Source organism: Mangifera indica, chromosome 17, assembly GCF_011075055.1.
Source record: "Mangifera indica cultivar Alphonso chromosome 17, CATAS_Mindica_2.1, whole genome shotgun sequence".
NCBI classification, from domain to species: domain Eukaryota; kingdom Viridiplantae; phylum Streptophyta; class Magnoliopsida; order Sapindales; family Anacardiaceae; genus Mangifera; species Mangifera indica.
In genome coordinates, this window is record NC_058153.1 from 3248969 (window position 1) to 3266745 (window position 17777).

Below are 17777 nucleotides of genomic sequence, written 5' to 3' on the forward strand. Positions count from 1 at the left end.
CCGGTGGTGATGTGACAGATAATATAAGAGATAATTTAGTTATCATTTCTATCTTAGGTATTAAAAAGTAATCTTGATTTTATTATAATTATATTTTTATTTATTAATTTTTTAGGATAAAATTAGTCTTATTTTTAATAAATATAATAAATAATATAAAATAATTATATTTAATAACATTTAAATAAAAAAATATTAGTATTCTTTTATTACCTTTAATTAAATACAATAATTATTTATATTTAATAAATTTCATCATATATAGTGATCATTTATATTCAGTAATCTTTTAGAAAATTTATCTTCAAGATAATTTTGTAATTTTAATAACAAAATATTATCCAAACTAACCGCACCCAAAAGTGTTGGCTAATTTTTTTGCACCCCTCAAATATGACTATTTTAATTAATTGCCCATTACGGTAAAGGATTTTCTGCTTAGCAAATGAACTGCTTCAATTTGCAACACACAAGTGGGTTGCATTTTGTTTGTTTTCTGGAATGCATACATCTTGATAACATAGAGGCATTGTTTTTAACTTGAAATAAAGAAATCCTCTCAGTATCGCCCATTTCTTCTGATTTGCTCTGTACTCTTGAGTACTCCTGTGGAAACTGAGGATGCTGGATTGATGGCTTTTCTTATCTTGAAAACATTCCAAGCAGTGCAAGCACAATGCCCGGCAGCTGCCAGCACATCTGCAGTCGCTTCCCCTGCACTTTCACCGTACCTGCAGAGAAATCAAAGACGTCAACAAATTAAGGAAGTTGGCAAACGGCAAAAGCGGCTTTTAAATAGGCCAAAGTAATCAAACATGGCACACTTTGGTTAATTTTACCTCTCACTGACTGCCCTGGTCGCAGCCTGGGTGGCCGCAGACGCAGCTTGTTTTTCTGCAACTTCAGCTGCATCTAGAACCTTGTCTGTATTTATTCAGAGAAGGCATATTTAGTTACCACATTATAAATGTCATTAAGCACTTACATCTAAAATTCATGTTAGAAATTTTCCTATATACGAGATAACATTCATTCAAACCAGGAAATTAAGGGTTTGTCTAATACACTTCAAATATTCTGATTTGGGTTGATGATTTACTCTGAGTTTTTGGGTTGTTAGAGCTTTGATGAGAGAGTCTTCCTATAAATTGGCTAAATTCTCTCACCGAAAGTTATAGTTTTTCTCATTAAAAATAAGAAGGTTTGAGGAGCAGAAAATTAGTCATTACAAACCTACAATTTTCATATGATTCTCAAAAGCTCGATAAATTTGGAGGCATGACTCATACAAAATATTTTACCTCTCTAATTTTGATTTCGTATATAGATTAAACATATAATTTGATATTTTATATGATATGCCTAGTTATGATAGATCAAAATTAAGTTTAACAATTCAGGTTTTACTTACTGACAGCATCAAGTGAAGCCAGGATGACCTCTCCTGGAATTGAGGCTAAAATTGCCTTGCCCGCTTGGGATTTTACCAAAGGTGTCATCACTGATCCAGTGGCCACCCCGACAACATCCAGCATAGATTTGCTTAACTTTTCTGTCATCTTGGACAGCTTTCTCACACTATACAAGAAACCAAACACCAAGCAAAAATCAATCATTTTGTTTGAAAAATTGGTGCTCTTCACATGGCATTTTAATCACATTGTTCTTATCTCAGGATACCGTTTTAAGCTTTTGTTGACTCCATTCTTGTTTTTGGGCCCATTGCTTCTGCTACTACTGCTACTTTCTCTAGCTGTGGCCCCTTTTCTCCCCTCTGAAGCAGAAGTTAGAATTATTTCTCCCCCTTTCTGAACCTGCTTTTGTCGTTACTCTTTAGGCTCAATAACCAAAGCAATCTTAACATTTGGACCTTTTACCTTTCGAAAATTATCATGGACAGATTTTTTTTTTTAAATAATTCATAAATGTGATAAAAATTTGAATTTAAATATCAAATATAATTTGTTTGCTTTATAATGAATGCAAATATGGTTTATATTTTATCAGATGAAAAAATATTTATAAATTAGACTGTATCATCCATTGGTATAGTTTATATCTTGAGTGGTCACTCATTTATTAAAAGGAAATTAATTTTGTTAATAGAAAAAAATCTTGATACAGTATCAAAAATTTAATTATTATATTATTTTTAAAAATTATTATATCATCTTTAAGAGATGATAATACCCAAAATTATCAAACTATTATATTTTTTCTATTAATAAAATGGCCAAAAGATTATTTTCCACCCAAGTTTATGTGCGATTCCAAATTATACCCATGAGGTTTGAAAAACCTGAATCCCACCTATTGATTAACTAGAGTTAAAAATTTCAGTTAAATATAGGAGTAAAATCGTTATTTTATTAATAATATTTAAAAATATAAAATTTATTACATTTTTCTCTCCTAAGTTTTAAAGATTAACATTTTATCCCCCCAAAAGTTTTTAAACTTTGAAAAATCATATTCCCCCCCTCCCCCCCAAAACCTTTGAATTTTTTTTCCCTTCAACCACTTTCTTCGGTGATTTGGAAAGGACGACGATAAAGCTTGTTCGCCAATGAAGAGATTTGGATCTCTTCGTCGACAAGGAGATCTGGACGTTTCGTCATCTCTTCGTCGACGAAGAGATCTGAATCCTTCGTCCACGAAGAGATCCAGATTTCTTTGTCGACGAAGAGTCCATATCTCTTTGCCTAGATCTCACCGATCTCTTTGTCTTCGACAAAGAGATCCATTTTAGATTTGTCTATGTGAGTTGGCCAACAGATTAGGGTGGAGAGTGGAGGTCGTCGATGCCGGAGAGGTGAAGAAAAAATTTGAGGAAAAAATGTGTCTTTTCAAAGTTAAAAAACTTTAGTTAGAGGTGAAGTTGTTAGTTTTTAAAACTTAAAAAGAAATCTATAATAAATTTTATATTTTTTAATATTATTAATAAAATAATGATTTTATCCCTATTTTTAACTGAGAATTTTAACGAGAGTAATGTCATAAGTGAGATTTCAGGTTTTTCAAATCCCATAAGTATGACTTTGAGAACATACTTAAACTTAGGTGGAAATAGTCCTTTGGCCTAATAAAATTGAACTTTATTTTTCTCTGTTAAATGGACCAAACTTTTAGATGTTTTTATTAAAAAGATTGAAATTTCACATTTTCTTTGTTTAAAAAGCCAAATTTTAATTATTTCATATTAAACGTACCATAATTGTTGCTTTATTTTATCTTTAAAACAAAATATTAGTTTGGTACATTTATTAGGAAATCATAAAATTTGATTATTTTATTTAAAAAATATAAAAGTTTAGTAAATTTAATAAAAAAAATAATCTATAAGTTCAATTCATTTGGTAGGAAAATATAAAATTAAGTGATTTTAATCAAAAAATTTTATTATCTCTCACTTTAACAAAATTTACAAATACTATTTTAAAAATTAAATTTAATTAACGCTTTTTTCTTCTTTTTTTAACCTTCGCGTCCGTGTTGGCTTAACTAACACGGTGCAAGTGTCCCTTAATCAAAACATGTACTGTCTTAATAAACTTTCATATTAATTTTGTAAATTATGTTAAAAATACTCAATCTTCACCATTTGCTCATTGTCAACTTCCAAGTAGCAGAAAACTAAGAGTTGGCCAAGCAAGAATAAGATTTAGGATCTTTCACTATAACCCTATCTGGGCAAACTCGGCTTCAGCTGTACTCCAACTTTGACTCTACCTTCATAAGCTATCTTTGCCCCTCGTAGATTTTGGGTAAAAAAATATAATTTATGTATGCAATGGATGAAATAGCATTTTTAAGGACAAAAGACTATTTTCCACCCAAAGTATGTGCTTTTCTCAAGTTTCCCCTTATTAACTTTGAAAATATCATTTATCCACTCATAATCGGTTAAAATTAATGGTTTCAAGGGTAAAATCGTTATTTTATCTGTATTATTAAAAATAAACTTAAATTAGATTTTATTTTTCTCTCTAAACCCTAAAAACTAACAATTTCTCCCAACCCAAGTTTTAAAAAACTACATTTTCCCTCCTAGGGTTTTCAATTTTCTGAGTTAGTTTTCTGGAGCTGTTTTTTCCTCTCCGATGCGGCCTCTTTCCAACGGTTGTCTTGGGAACTGTCGTCGACGAAGACGACCGTGCCTAGCATAATCACCGGAAGAAGGTCACGCTAAAGAGAAAGAGGAGTGGCCTGGAGGTCGTCGGAAAGAAAAAAAACAGCACCGGAAAACTAACTTTGAAAAATTGAAAACACTAAGGGGAAAAGCACTGTTTTTTAAAACTTGGGTTGAAGAAAATTGTTAGTTTTTGAAATTTTAAAGGTGAAAATGAGATAAATTTTTTAGGGGTTAGAGTTCCGTTAAATTTAACAGCCCATGAATGGGTAAATGGTATTTTCAAAGTTAATGAAGGGAAACTTGAGAAAAACGCATACTTTGGGTGGGAAATAGTCCTTTGGCCCATTTTTAAATCAAAACTTAAGTTGAAAAAAGTTAATCACCCTGTTGTAATATATATAACTATCTAATTATACGATGATACGTTATTATTTATACATAAAAGTTGTATAGATAGTATTAGTCATATAGTAATGGACAGGAAATCACGATTATAATTATTAACCTGAATATTAACGCAGGTTTAGTGGTTTGAAATTTCAGTAAATTGAAAACAAACCTGGTTAGTGTAAGCATTGCTGCATTTGAAAATCCCCTTAATAATCTGTCCGGTCCCTCCCGCAATCGCCTTGGCCAAGAAATTATTATAGTCATCAATTCTGGGAGCAAACTCCTTCCAGTCAACACCACTTTTCCTGGTAGAGGCTGAGCTAGAAAAGCAAGAGTGCTCACGCAAGAATGAATCCAGCAAGCCCAAACTGCCACCATACTGCTCCATAAACGTCACTCCATAGCTCAGTGGCACACCATCTTTCATTGGCAATGAGAACAAGTAGTGAAACACATCAAGCTTCACCACCGGCTCATCTTTCGTCAAAGGCCACTTTAGATCATCGCCAACTTGAATGATGGTAGCCAGAGAAACGTTTTCATCCAGGATTTTGATGAGAGTGAAGTCACCCTTGCCAAGTTCTATGGCTTCTCCTTCATCCATGAGGTGAACTGTGCATCCTGGAATTGTGAGTAAAACCTCTTGCTTGAGGTTTCTGGGTGCTGGGTTTTCTTGTTGTGATGGAAAAGAAGAAGTTTTCATGGCGTAGGGGGCCTTGGAACGAGGTCTGAAACAACCCATTTTCAGTTATGAGTAGGATTTTTGTTAGGAAGACGAGTGATTGTGATGTTAAAAGGACAGGGAATAGAATGGTGGAAAAAGGAAACTGGCTTACAAAAAAAGTCTTGTGATGGATTCGTTTTTTTAGGTAGCTTTATTCTATTCCTAGTGAATATATCCCGCCCAAAGTCGCTTTTGCTTTCGGTGCAAGTGGAAGGGTAAGTAAAATCAATCCTATTAACTATCCATAAAATAACGTGTGTTTATTTTAAATATATAAATTAATATATATAAATATATATTATTAAATAATTTTAAATTAAAAATAAAATAATATTTAATTATATAATAATATTATATATATTAAAAAATTAACCTGTATACTATTAATGTATGATATCATAGATGGAACCAAGGGATGAGATTGACAGGATGCACTTACTAGCTTATGTGAAATTTCTGCTTCTTTTCCCTGTATCGAAATCTGCATATGATGCAGTCTGCCAAAATAAGGCCGATTGCCAGTCTCACTTCAACAGGGATAATTTCTAAATTTTTTTTAAGTTTTGAAAGTTTACTTTTCCATCCACTCATTCAGCTTAAAAGTTAGTTTCAATACTCAAAAGATATATTTATGTCATTGTATACTATAAAATAGGGTTAATATCTCTTATATTTTTAGTAATACAAAAAAATTCTATGGTTTGAATTGATGGATGTCAAAGCCAAAGACTAAAATGAAGATGACTATTGATTCGAAAATTTGGAGTTTGAGGTATATACATTCAAACAAGATTTGATGGATTTTGTCTGATTTTGTCAGTTCGTATATCATTGGAAGTGACATAGATCTCTAGAGAAAAAAGATCGTTGGCAGAGAAGACAATCGGAGAGGAGAGTATCATTAGAATTATTGTTACCTTTTAAGTAAATTTTAATAGAGAGAAAATAGTCACTTTTTAAATTTTTACTTTAAAAAAATTATTAATTTTTAAAACTAAAAAAATAAATATAATAAAATTTTAATTTTTTGAATAATATTTTTACTTTCGTTTCCAATAAAAAATTTTAGAAGGGTGTAAGACTAAACCTTGGTGAGGACAAGTCTTTCGGCGTAATTAAAATCTTAAGGTGGGTTGTTGTCGCCTAGGGAAACAAGGTCAGGATGTGTTATTGGATCAACTTTGGGTAGCTGCTCAAAAGGTTAATACTGGCTGGCCCGTGTCCTTAAAAAATGAGTGTAGATGTTTAAAAGAGGCGACCCAACCCAATTCATTCCTCTTGATTGTAAGGGTGTTATGAGAGACATGTTGAAGAGCACAGCAACCGATACAATTTGGGCTAAATTCCTGGACCGGATAGCTTGTACTAGATTGATTTTGATCAAATTGCAAATATTCTTTATTCAACTTTTAAAAAATAATTAATTAATTAATTAAATTAAGCTCCAAAGTCTAAAGACTGATCACCAATAAACTAAAGTAAAAATTAAAACCAGGGAGCTGTCCTATTTCAGGCAACCAGTATGGTATAGCGTAGAAGATCCCGTCAAATAATTATCGCCAAAGGAGTAATTCCAACCCAAAGCTTAGTTGATCCTCAAACTCCTATTTTTTTAAGTTTTAAAAATTTAAATATTTATTTATAAGTCATTAAAATTAATATAATTTATTAGTTTTATAAATAAAATAATTATTTTACCAATAATACTATAAAAAATAAAACTTTATTTTTTTCTCTTTTAAATTTAAAAAATTAATAGTTTTTTTCTATATTAAACTTTGAAAAATTGTATTTTCTTCTTTAGAATTTCAATTTTTCTAGGAGAATTTTCCAACAAATGGTAGGCTTCTCCAACACTCTCTATCTCTCCCAGTGATTGTCCCTCCCTTTACAACAATTTGAAAGTTGTCTCTTTTGACATCATTTATCTAAAATTGATAATGATAAACATCTTCATTGATTCGTCTAGATGAAGACTCATCTTCTCTAGCAAAAATGACTTCGAAAGAAGGGAAAGAAAGGATTGGAGGGTGTTGTTGGAAAGGGAGAGATTTTGTTAGAAAAATTGAAACCCTATAGAAAAATACAACTTTTCAAAACTTAATCCCGAATAAAAATAATTAGTTTTTTAAACAAAGGGGCAGGGGAATGATGTAAATTTTTATATTTTTTAATATTATTAATTAAACAATGATTTTATCCTTAAAATTAATAGATTTTATTAACTGTAAAAGCTCATGGGTGGATATAGGAATAGATTAAACCTTGGGTTGAAATAAATCTTTTAGCCAATAATTAACGGGGATTACAAATTAAAAAAAAAAAATGTTGTCTGAGAAAGTTACCATTGTGCCACAGTGGAGTAGGTGCGAGAAATCAGAATCCAATGCTGGATAATCCTCAATTCATGTAAAATTTGTCTCAAATTGAAAATGGAAAACAGAGGCCAATCAATTATTTAGAAAGGGGCAGACAAAGATCAAAGGCCAGTAGTCAGAATGCTAAATGATTTTGAAATAGAGCATCCCACATGCCTTCATACAGAACTTCCAAAGGAATGGACTATATTTCACATGCAGGGCTAGATTTGAGCCGACCCCATTCGAGCTCGAGCTTGGTTTAAACAAGCTGAAAATGAGCCAGCCCTAAGTCAGCTTGAGCGAGCTCGAGTCAATGTTTTCGAGCTCGAGCTTAATTGTCAAAGTTTGAAAATTAAAATTTTTGATACAAAATGATGTCGTTTTGATTAATATGTATTAAAACGACGTCGTTGTAATAACGAATACTCAAATTTGAAACGAATCGAGCTGAACTTGAGCTCAAGCATAACGAGCTCAATAAGCCCGAGCTCGAGCTATATTATTATTAAGTCAAGCTGAGCTCGAGCTTTGTTATGCTCACCCAAAAAATTTATTCTCACCCAAAGTTTAGTGAAATGACAAATTTTCATTCGTCAACCAAATACTTATCTTTTTATTAAAATTCTTTATTAGAAGTAAGAGTAAAAATATTATTTAGGTAAAATATTTAAAAAACCAAAATTTTATCACATTTTTTTCCCTCGGACTCATCAAATATTAAAAAAACTAATAAATTTCTTCTACCCAAAATTTAAAAAATGACATTTTTTCCTCTGTTAGGGTATACTCAAAACGCAACAATGATTCCAACGATCTTCTCCTCTCTAGTCGCTTTCTCTGCCAATAACCTTCTTTCGTCTAAGATCTGTCACTCCCAACAATGCTAGATTGGCAAAATCGACTAAAGTCATCAAATCTCCTGATGACCCTAAACCCTCAAACTCTAAGATTCGAATCAACAGTCGCCTCTATCTTCATCTTCGATAGTTGCCTCTGTCCTTGTATTTGATAGTCATCGATTCAAACCATAGAACGAAGGTCGCATGATTGTTGCCCATCTTTATTGTTGGTGAATTTGCACAATAGAGCCGAAGATCTCCATCTTCATCTTCATCTTCAATGAGAGATCTTGGGAGAAAGAAGGTGGCTAGAGCAGAGAAGGTTGTCGAAATCGCTATTACGTTTTGAGTAAACCCTAATAAAAAAAAATGATCACTTTTCAAATTTTAGATAGAAAAAATAGTTAGTTTTTTAAATATTTAAAAAAATGATAAAATTTTAGTTTTTTAATATTTTTAGTTAAATAATATTTTTATTTTTAATTGTAACAAATAATTTTAATAAAATAGTGAATATTTAGATTTAAAAAAATTGGTGGGCGAAAATTTGTCATTTCACTTAACTTTGCGTTTTGGCCTAATTAATTTCATACAGAGGAAAAGTTGACAACTATCTTCACCACACCAAAACAAGAATACAACCAGGCAAATTAAAATTATTTATTCATCCAATATATACACAGATCTGATATTTTTTATTTATAATTAAATATTATAATTAAATTTGGTTTCCATATTACAGGAGTCCTGATCAGGGTTGAATCTCAAACGAATCACTTCAATCTTTAAAAGTTAGTTCGACTAAATTTAAGATAATTTAAATTTGTTTAATTTGAATTCGATCTAAAAGATTTAACTTATTTTTTAAAATCAAATTAAATTCAAACAATAAGATGTTTAATTTAATTTGATTCAAGTTTAATTCAAATTCATAGTTCAAATCGATAATTTAAATTTATAGTTTGAATCAATTTAAATTTATAATTTGAATTGATTATTCTAATTTATGACTCAATTAAATTTAAATTAAAAATTTTACGTATTATTTGAATAAAACAATATTATTTTATCAATGAGTTACGAAATAAAATCATGAATTTCAATTATTGATTCAAACTAAAAATTTAAATCAAACTAAATTACACTTTAAAACCATTGATTAAAATTATAAATTTAAATTAAATTTAAATTAAATCAAATTAAATTAGTTTTCCCTTGAATTAATCTTAAATTATCATTCATTTTGATTTAACGAAATGGAATCAAATAATTTTTCATTTAAATTGGTGTCGAGCAAAGGATATTCGGACTAGCCCTCCTATCCACCCCTAAAAGTGATGTCAGATGGCCCCGTTCCGACGATCTAAGTAGGTTAAGGCTGCAGGCACATGCAACTGTATTCCTAAAATGCAATTGGCGTAGCAAAAACAAACAATGTGCACTTAGAAACGCTTTAAACGCGATGCGACAGCCAACGAAGAAGATTCGGTTTGTAGGGAGCATCCTCTTTCTCCCTGGGCTCTTATGAAGAAAAGAGAGATCGATGGGTAAAACATCCGCACGTGCCTGCCAACTCACACGACTCCAAAATCCACTCCGTTTCCTTCTCACTTCTCTGTAACAAGCCATCCAACGGTCTCTCCCTCTTCTATCTTTCTTCAATACACACAGTACCACCACCCTCAACAGGTCAATTTCCCGAAAAAGAACAAAATAATAAAAAAAATATTAATATTAATAGATATAATTACGCTGTCTCTGGCACCTGCCCTCTTTGTCTTTCTCTCTCATCCTGCCTCTCTGCATCTGGTTTTTCGGTTGCTCTACTTCACCGTTGATGGCGATCTGTTAATAAGGCGCACATTCTGCTTATTATTATTATTTGGTCTGTTGCTAGCTAGAGGTGATAGATTAGATTTGATACCGGGGGAGGAGAGAGCAAGGGGAACAATGCCTGCATTGGACTCTATCGATTCTCTTCTCTTCTCTCTCGCCAAAGCTTTTTGTAGTCCTCTTGCTATTTTCATTCAGATCCAGGTTAGTCACTTGCTTCGTTTTTGTTTTCTTTTACTGTAATTTAGATCCAGTTCTGTTTGTACTCCATAATTTTTTTATTTCTTCAGAAGAATTTTTAGTTTCTGGAATTTGAATTTCATAAGCTTCCAAATTTTGATTTGGTTAAATGTGTTTTCGTGTCTTTTCTTTTTCTTTATTGTGAATCTTCCTTTTGAAGTTTCAATTCCCGATTTTCCTGTCATAGCAGACCCAGTTAAGCTCTCCAATTGACTCTTTTAGATCGAACAGTTTTTATATCAAGTGGCTATACATGAACATCACTGTAGAAATTTTTTCTGAATAGTTACTTTTAATGTAAGGTGTGATATTGGCATTTTCTGCTGCATAATGGAGGTTTTGAATTTTGGCCACAATTATTTTGCCTTGGCATGGAATGGAAATTTATGTCATAAGAACACTTTCTTCATTTTTTCGAAGTTTTGCTATTAGTTATGATCATCCTACGTGATTGTTTAACTACTACTAGTATAAAATATATTATGTAATAGAAAATGGCCCAATGACGATTTTTAAGCTCTAAAATGCTTCAAACTACTGTAATTTTCAGAAGTTCCGGATGAAGGATAGTACCTAACACTCCAAAACTGATAAGCACATTGTTTTTTGTTATTGCGGAGATGCTGTTCTGCTTATCTTAGTCTAATGAGTGATCTTGTAAGTAAAATGTTACTTAGGTTGGCAGAAGGTGTCGTTCTGCTGCTATAATTGGGTTCTGAAATAAGAGAATTGAGTTCAGAAAATGATTATGTGAGAATTTAGTAACATGTTTTTCAATTTTAAAGGGATTTATTTTTTTCTCTTTTTGTGGACAACTTGTTGACAATTTTGCTTATCACTTAAACATTAATACACAAGTTTCTGTTACTTGTCAAGGGAAAAAGGAGGGAGAGTCTAGGAATGAAGTGAACTGTGACAGAATCCTAAAATTGTTTCCCTGTGTAGCCTTTTTAATTTTCCTTTTGTAACAAGATTGAGATTTCTCAGTTTTTTACTGGCCTTAAAAATGTTATTAATAGTGCATGGTTGCACATTCTAATTGAAGTGTGAGGCAGAAGAATTATACCTAATGGGATAATTGACTTGTCACGTCTGTTGATGTTTCAGAAGTTACCAGAGAGCAAGCTTTATAGTTATTATAATGGTTTCAATAGTTTATACCATACCTTAGGAACTGTAAATGGCTTCAGAATCCCATTTTTGTACATGAATGGCCATTCTAGCTTTCCTTTGTGTATTGACTTTGTTATTTACCATCATTTGGTGTTGAAGAGAATCTGAAGAATTATATGAGCTGACCCTTGCTTTGTGGCCATTATATATTTGTTATCATTGCCCTACACTGCTTGCTTGCCGTTTTATCTTCCAACTTTTTTGTTTGAAACTTTGGTCAATTAATTTTTTCTTTATTTCATTGGTATCAATCTGAATCTCTTACATATGGTGTAGGGGTGTGTAATCTGCTTAACTCTTGCAATTGGATGGGCTTTTGCTGCCTATGTCAGGTACTTTCTATAATCCAATGGTGACAGGCCTCCAAGGCTTATCACCTGCTATCACTCTGTACTAAAATTTGAGGCACTGCTTATGCGATGTATGACTTCTTTCTTTTCTTTCTTCTTCTTCTTCTTTTGTCTCTCAGGAATAGGGAGATCAAGCAAATGAAAGATAGCATGAGACATGGCAATAGCTTTGCATTTCTTTGTCATGATATTAATGAACTTGAGCACTCCAATCAGGTCAATTTGCCAAGGGTGACTGTGGTCATGCCTCTAAAAGGTTTTGGAGAACACAATTTACACAATTGGAGAACTCAGGTGAGTCTTTTTAGTATAGAAGTTCTGTGCAGCACTGAGTGCTTTCAATTTTTTTCCTGCTTGCTCTTGAGAAATCTGTTAACCTTTTTTGTTCTGATTTTTTTTGGGTAGTCATGACTGCGTTCGTCACTATGTGTATTAAGGCACATACATGTTACCTCCTCGCATAAGCAGATGCACAACTTATTTATGAGGCAAAGGCTTGAACAAGTCTAGTCTGTATCTGTTAGATGCCCAAGTTTGCTTGATTTAGTTTCAAAAACATTTATTCCCAACAAGAAGTTAATAAAATTGACGATACTTCATCTCCCCAGTACTAGATCTAACCAGATGAGGGCTTTCAACAGCTTGAAGCTAATACCTGGGCAGATTGTTTTTATTATAATAGCTATTGTTATAGTAGAGAATTTCAAGTTTCATTTGCAAGCCTTTTTCTCTTAGTTGCCAGAAACAATAATGTTTTTGAGATGGTTTGACTTCCATTTGTTACTCTATGCAGATTATGTCACTTTATGGTGGTCCTTTAGAATTTCTTTTTGTGTTGGAAAGTACAGAAGACCCTGCTTACCATGCTGTATGTAGGTTATTGTCAGATTTTAAGGTACACATCTAATCCACTGAATGTGATTTGCTCTTGTCATCGCATATTCTTTGTAAGTTATGCATGTTATGATTGGGAGGATAATTATTTTCTTTTTTGCTTTCTCCATCCTTGATGCTGTGGAATTATGGCTGTTAAACCTGAGTGCTTTTCTTTAGCTATGCTTCATGGATGTGGCAGCGTGAGGAATCATTTTGGACTTCTGTACCATGGCTTCCCTTCCTGACTTATTTGCATTATATGTGTCCACAGGATGACATTGATGCTAAAATTGTTATAGCTGGTTTGTCAACAACTTGTAGTCAGAAAATCCACAACCAACTGGTATGTAACAAGTGAAGAATCTATTACATGTCCACTGTATATAAAAGATATTGATGATATCTTATAACTGTGTATTCATATTCTTTTGTAAGAAGTCAGGTTGTGTTAAGAAATGGCTATCTGAAACTTCACTTCTTACTGAGATTAGATGGCTCATGAACATTGCCCTTTCTATGCTATTACTTCTAGAAAGCCTAAGAGATGTGTTGAATGTACAAGCTTGTCTGGAAATCAAAGCTCATTTAGATTTTTCACCTAGAATATTTTGCTAATATGTCTCTGTTAGAAGCATGGTTTCAGTCACTGCTTAATCATAGATATGCTTCATTTGTGAAGGTTGGGGTAGAGAACATGCATAAAGACAGCAAGTATGTATTGTTTTTGGATGATGATGTTAGGCTTCACCCTGGGACAATAGGAGCGCTCACTGCTGAGATGGAAAAGAATCCCGAGGTACCACATCACAATCACCTATATGCCTAACATCAAGGAAATTGTCTTTGTTTCAGGATAATTATCTTTTCCTGTGCATTTTTTTCTTCAGGTGTATCCTTATTTTATGGTTATGAGCTTTGGTTCAAAATGAGATCCTCTTATTATTGTAAATCTTTTTTTCAGTAATTTCTTATGATTGTAAACTTTCTTTGCAATGGCGTGCAGATTTTTATTCAAACAGGATACCCTCTTGATCTACCTTCTGGAAGCTTAGGAAGTTACTGTATCTATGAATATCATATGGTATGGTGCAATCTATAACTTCCTTTCATCTTTTTTCTCATGCTTACAGGTTGTATGTATAATGCTAATATCGCCCTGTATTATGACTAATGTAATTGTTTCATTGATCTCAATATATGTGCAGTTACAAGACTGCAGATGATAAACTCACACCCTTAGTTTGTATGAATTAGATAAGAGGGAAGCAAATTTTTTTATTTTTAATAAATGCCAAGTATTGTGTCAGAAAGAAGGTATTCTGTCTTGTTTTAAAGTAAGAGAATGGCATGATATGCTATCATTGTGAGCATCAAGTCCTATTTAATGTCAAAGGAGCCTATCGTTTAATAGGTGATGGTATCTCTGTGTTGTTATTCTGAATTTGTTTGCCAAGAGCTGATCCCAAGTGATTTGGATAAGCTTTTTCCCTGGAGTCAGTTGATTTAGTTGCAAAAATTTCTGTAAATGAATGTAGAACTATGCATTAGTGGGCTGATTTTGTTATATGCCATTGCCTGCCATGTCTGTTATTTTAAGATTTCTCCATCACTCACTACCTGCTGAATTTTCTTGCAGCCTTGTTCAATGGGCTTTGCTACTGGTGGGAGAACATTCTTTCTATGGGGAGGGTGCATGATGGCAAGTAGCTATACCATATTTTCTGGTGCTACAAGTACCATTTAAAAATTTTATTCTAATTTTTCTGTATTGTTTCCAGATGCATGCTGATGATTTTAGGCTTGACAAATATGGTGTGGTCTCTGAACTTAGAGATGGTGGTTACTCTGATGATATGACTCTTGCAGCTATTGCTGGTAACATACTCATCAATAGTTTCTACAAGCTGGCTAGAGTAGACTGGGAAGCAATCTGTCTACTGATGGTCACAAATCACAAGTTTATATTAACATGGGCTGTCAACCTTTTTATTTTGTTTTATCTCTCAGGGGCTCACAAGAGGCTGATTACATCACCTTCAGTTGCTGTTTTTCCTCATCCCCTTGCAAGTGATCTTAATTTTGGAAGGTTTGAGATATTTATTCATTTGAACTTGACTCTATAGCACTTATTCTGTGTTAACTTTTGTCTTGTTGTGTAGGTACTGGAATTACTTGAGGAAGCAAACATTTGTTTTGGAATCATACACATCAAATGTTAATTGGATAATGAATCGTGCATTGTTTTCTTCTCACTGTTATCTATCATGGGGATTTGTGGCACCATACTTTATGGCTGTGATACATGTAGCAGCTGCCCTGCAGACCTATATCAAAGGGTATTCACCTGAGGAAACAAACAGTACTTCTGGTGGTGAGCACACTAATTATCCTTGTTAGGTAGGTTAGTGCTAATTCACATGAAATTTATTATGCTGATGCTGGATGAAGTTGTGTTTTAACCTATTATGTAATGATACAGCTTTTGTATCTGAACAAGGGATATTTGTTATAGATTTATAGGATTACAGTCCCTCCCTCCCTCTGCTTCATGTAATATGTTCTATTATATATTGATATCTAGGTTGGTGTTTTTTAATCTCTCTCCACTAGAAATGTCAGAAACAGTCACGTCCTGTTGAGTATATTATCCCCACACTTTTCACATTTGTAGGTTGCAATTTATCTGCTGATGTTTTATATGTTATGAGTGAGAAGCTTAAGATGGAGCACTGCAGTTTGTTTGCATGTAATAATTCTACATTCTTATTGCTGGTCCAACTGCTTTTTCAAACAGGGTTGTTACTGGTAAGCTGCCTAGCTATTTGCACCTTCACAGAACTTCTATCAATGTGGAACTTGACAAGGATAGAAGTCCATCTGTGCAACATGCTATCCCCAGAGGCACCAAAACTTTCACTTGCTACGTATAACTGGGGCCTTGTAAGTATGTTTAGCTCTTTTCACTTGGTGGACTTTCTTCCTAGTGTTCAAAAGTTTTCAATTGCCTCTATATGATTTTTTTTTATAAACCCTTTGTGCTAATTCGCCTCAAACCCAATAACCCACCCTAAGCTTTATATGAATTAGTGGATGAGTCTTTACTTGGTGGTTGATTTTTTGTTTTGAAAATAATTGTCTGTTTCTTAAATCTAAAAAGACATAAAAGAACACTACTGGAGAGTAGGAATTTATAAACAGAGAATGCATTTTACTAAACAACTGGTGATAAACTCCAAAAATGACCTTGATTATATTGGATTTGAAAAAAAACACAAAATGCTTGATTTTTAAACTGAAATCTGAGCATTGTTTTATTAGGAGCTGGGGCATCATAAAGATGATTGATGAGTATAGTCTAACGTAAATGACATGACTTACTACTGAGCAGGTATTCATTGCGCTGCTGGTGGATAACTTTTTATACCCTCTATCAGCATTTCGTTCTCATTTTTCTCAGTCTATCAATTGGTCTGGTATCAGATATCACTTGAGGAATGGGAAAATAAGCAAGGTATGCCCTTTTAAGGCCAAAGTGTTATTTTTCTCTGCATGTGAGTTCTTCTTCAAAGCTAAATTTCAGGAATATTACTGGTGCTTGAGATATGATTTAAAACAATATATTCTAAGGCTCAGAGAGTAACAATCTGTTGCTTTGACAAAGCTCTTTAATATCTCTGCATCTTTTAGAGAAGGATTGAACTAATGATTTTTTTTTTTTTTTTTTTGATGTCTATGAGTCGATGTCATTTCGTTAATGGCAGTATTTACGCATTGTGCAGATTGAACGAAGTAGGGATATGGGTCCAACTTTTACCGATTTGGGAGGAAAGCATTTGTATGATAGGAAAGCAGCTCCACAAAAGATGTCATTTCTCAGCTCCTTGGCCAGAAGTTTGGCACAGCGGCGTCAGCCTAAGAAATATGATATCTAGAGTAAGCTTCCTCATGCAAAATATTGTTATCACTCTTCTTGCAGGTCAGACGTCTGATTGGGCGTTAGAAGTAAATTATCTTTGTTTTATTATCAGGTTCTATTGTATCTCTAGGCAAATTCAAATTGGTTGGTGTTAGTGATTTAGGCATTAGGAAGTTTTGGGTCATTCATTTTTATCCCTTATTCAATCGATTTGATTCTTGAGAATCAACCCACTGTAGTCTGGGTTGATCTTGTAATTTGTATTGATTCTTGTTCTGTAATTCTACATATTGTTATAAAGCTGAAACTCAAAATCTTAGACACTGTCGTGAATTCCCGATTTCTGAAATCTGACATTGATTTGTTGTGCGATAAGATGTTTTGTTCAAATTCTGATAAATTGTAGATATATATATATATATAAAAACTGAAGTGACAGTCAAACAAACAATTGCTTGCACAACCGTCCAAAGATCTCATACTTTTCCCCCGGGTGGGGGACCCAAGCCAAGAGAAGAGAAATAAAGTTTTCTAGATGCATTTGTTGGTTGTTTTATAAGCCACTGGCTATCACAAATTACTGCTCCAGGTCTCCAATGTAGAAGTCTTCAATCATGTCAAAAACTCGGGTGGCATGCTGTGGCCAGTCATTTTGAACTTAAAAAAGTAATTAACAAAGGGGTAATTCAATCGTATCAAAGAACTGATGCCTTTGTCTAAAACAAAGATGAGACCAAGAAGGAAAAAAGAAGTTGAGTAGTGATAGCGAAATCTGTTTAAAAATTTTGATAAAATAATCAAACTTAAAAAGAGAAAATGTAATTTTTTTAAACTATTAATAAAAAAAATTATTAGTTTGTTAAACCAAAAGAGAAATGAGATAAAATTTTAATTAATTTTTTTTAAATAATAATTTTATTTTTAATTTTGATATAAAATTTGAA

General features: G+C 32.8%; 2 protein-coding genes across 3 annotated transcripts; one reads left to right on the forward strand and one right to left on the reverse strand.

Moving 5' to 3' along the window:
- Positions 1–392: 392 nt before the first annotated feature.
- LOC123200182 (senescence/dehydration-associated protein At4g35985, chloroplastic-like) lies at positions 393–5363 on the reverse strand. Its single transcript, XM_044615329.1, has 5 exons — positions 4692–5363; positions 1681–1814; positions 1412–1578; positions 840–924; positions 393–731 (listed from the first exon to the last, which is right to left on the reverse strand). The coding sequence occupies exons 1-5, from the start codon at positions 5262–5264 to the stop codon at positions 560–562; spliced, it is 1131 nt and encodes a 376-aa protein (XP_044471264.1). The 5' UTR covers positions 5265–5363; the 3' UTR covers positions 393–559.
- Positions 5364–9906: 4543 nt separating this feature from the next.
- On the forward strand, positions 9907–17156 carry LOC123199886. Of its 2 annotated transcripts, none has more exons than XR_006498457.1 (14): positions 9907–10482; positions 11968–12023; positions 12161–12335; positions 12835–12936; positions 13189–13260; positions 13597–13713; positions 13921–13998; positions 14554–14616; positions 14696–14792; positions 14925–15003; positions 15077–15288; positions 15712–15861; positions 16306–16428; positions 16697–17156. XR_006498457.1 is itself a non-coding variant. In XM_044614910.1 (14 exons), the coding sequence occupies exons 1-14, from the start codon at positions 10396–10398 to the stop codon at positions 16847–16849; spliced, it is 1560 nt and encodes a 519-aa protein (XP_044470845.1). In that variant the 5' UTR covers positions 9916–10395; the 3' UTR covers positions 16850–17156. The 2 variants fall into 2 exon arrangements, 1 of the variants encoding a protein (XP_044470845.1); XM_044614910.1 differs by having other exon boundaries at positions 9916–10482; positions 15712–15857.
- The last annotated feature ends 621 nt before the right edge of the window (positions 17157–17777 follow it).

Excerpts from the sequence above, each read along its gene's own strand:
- LOC123200182 (XM_044615329.1), bottom strand. The coding sequence starts at position 5,264 with ATGGGTTGTTTCAGACCTCGTTCCAAGGCCCCCTACGCCATGAAAACT. Across the intron at positions 1,579-1,680 it reads GTCAACAAAAGCTTAAAACG|TGTGAGAAAGCTGTCCAAGA; the intron begins GTATCCTGAGAT and ends TTTCTTGTATAG. Across the intron at positions 925-1,411 it reads GGCTTCACTTGATGCTGTCA|ACAAGGTTCTAGATGCAGCT; the intron begins GTAAGTAAAACC and ends GAATAAATACAG.
- LOC123199886 (XM_044614910.1), top strand. The coding sequence starts at position 10,396 with ATGCCTGCATTGGACTCTATCGATTCTCTTCTCTTCTCTCTCGCCAAA. Across the intron at positions 13,999-14,553 it reads GTATCTATGAATATCATATG|CCTTGTTCAATGGGCTTTGC; the intron begins GTATGGTGCAAT and ends ATTTTCTTGCAG. Across the intron at positions 15,858-16,305 it reads CTACGTATAACTGGGGCCTT|GTATTCATTGCGCTGCTGGT; the intron begins GTAAGTATGTTT and ends ACTACTGAGCAG.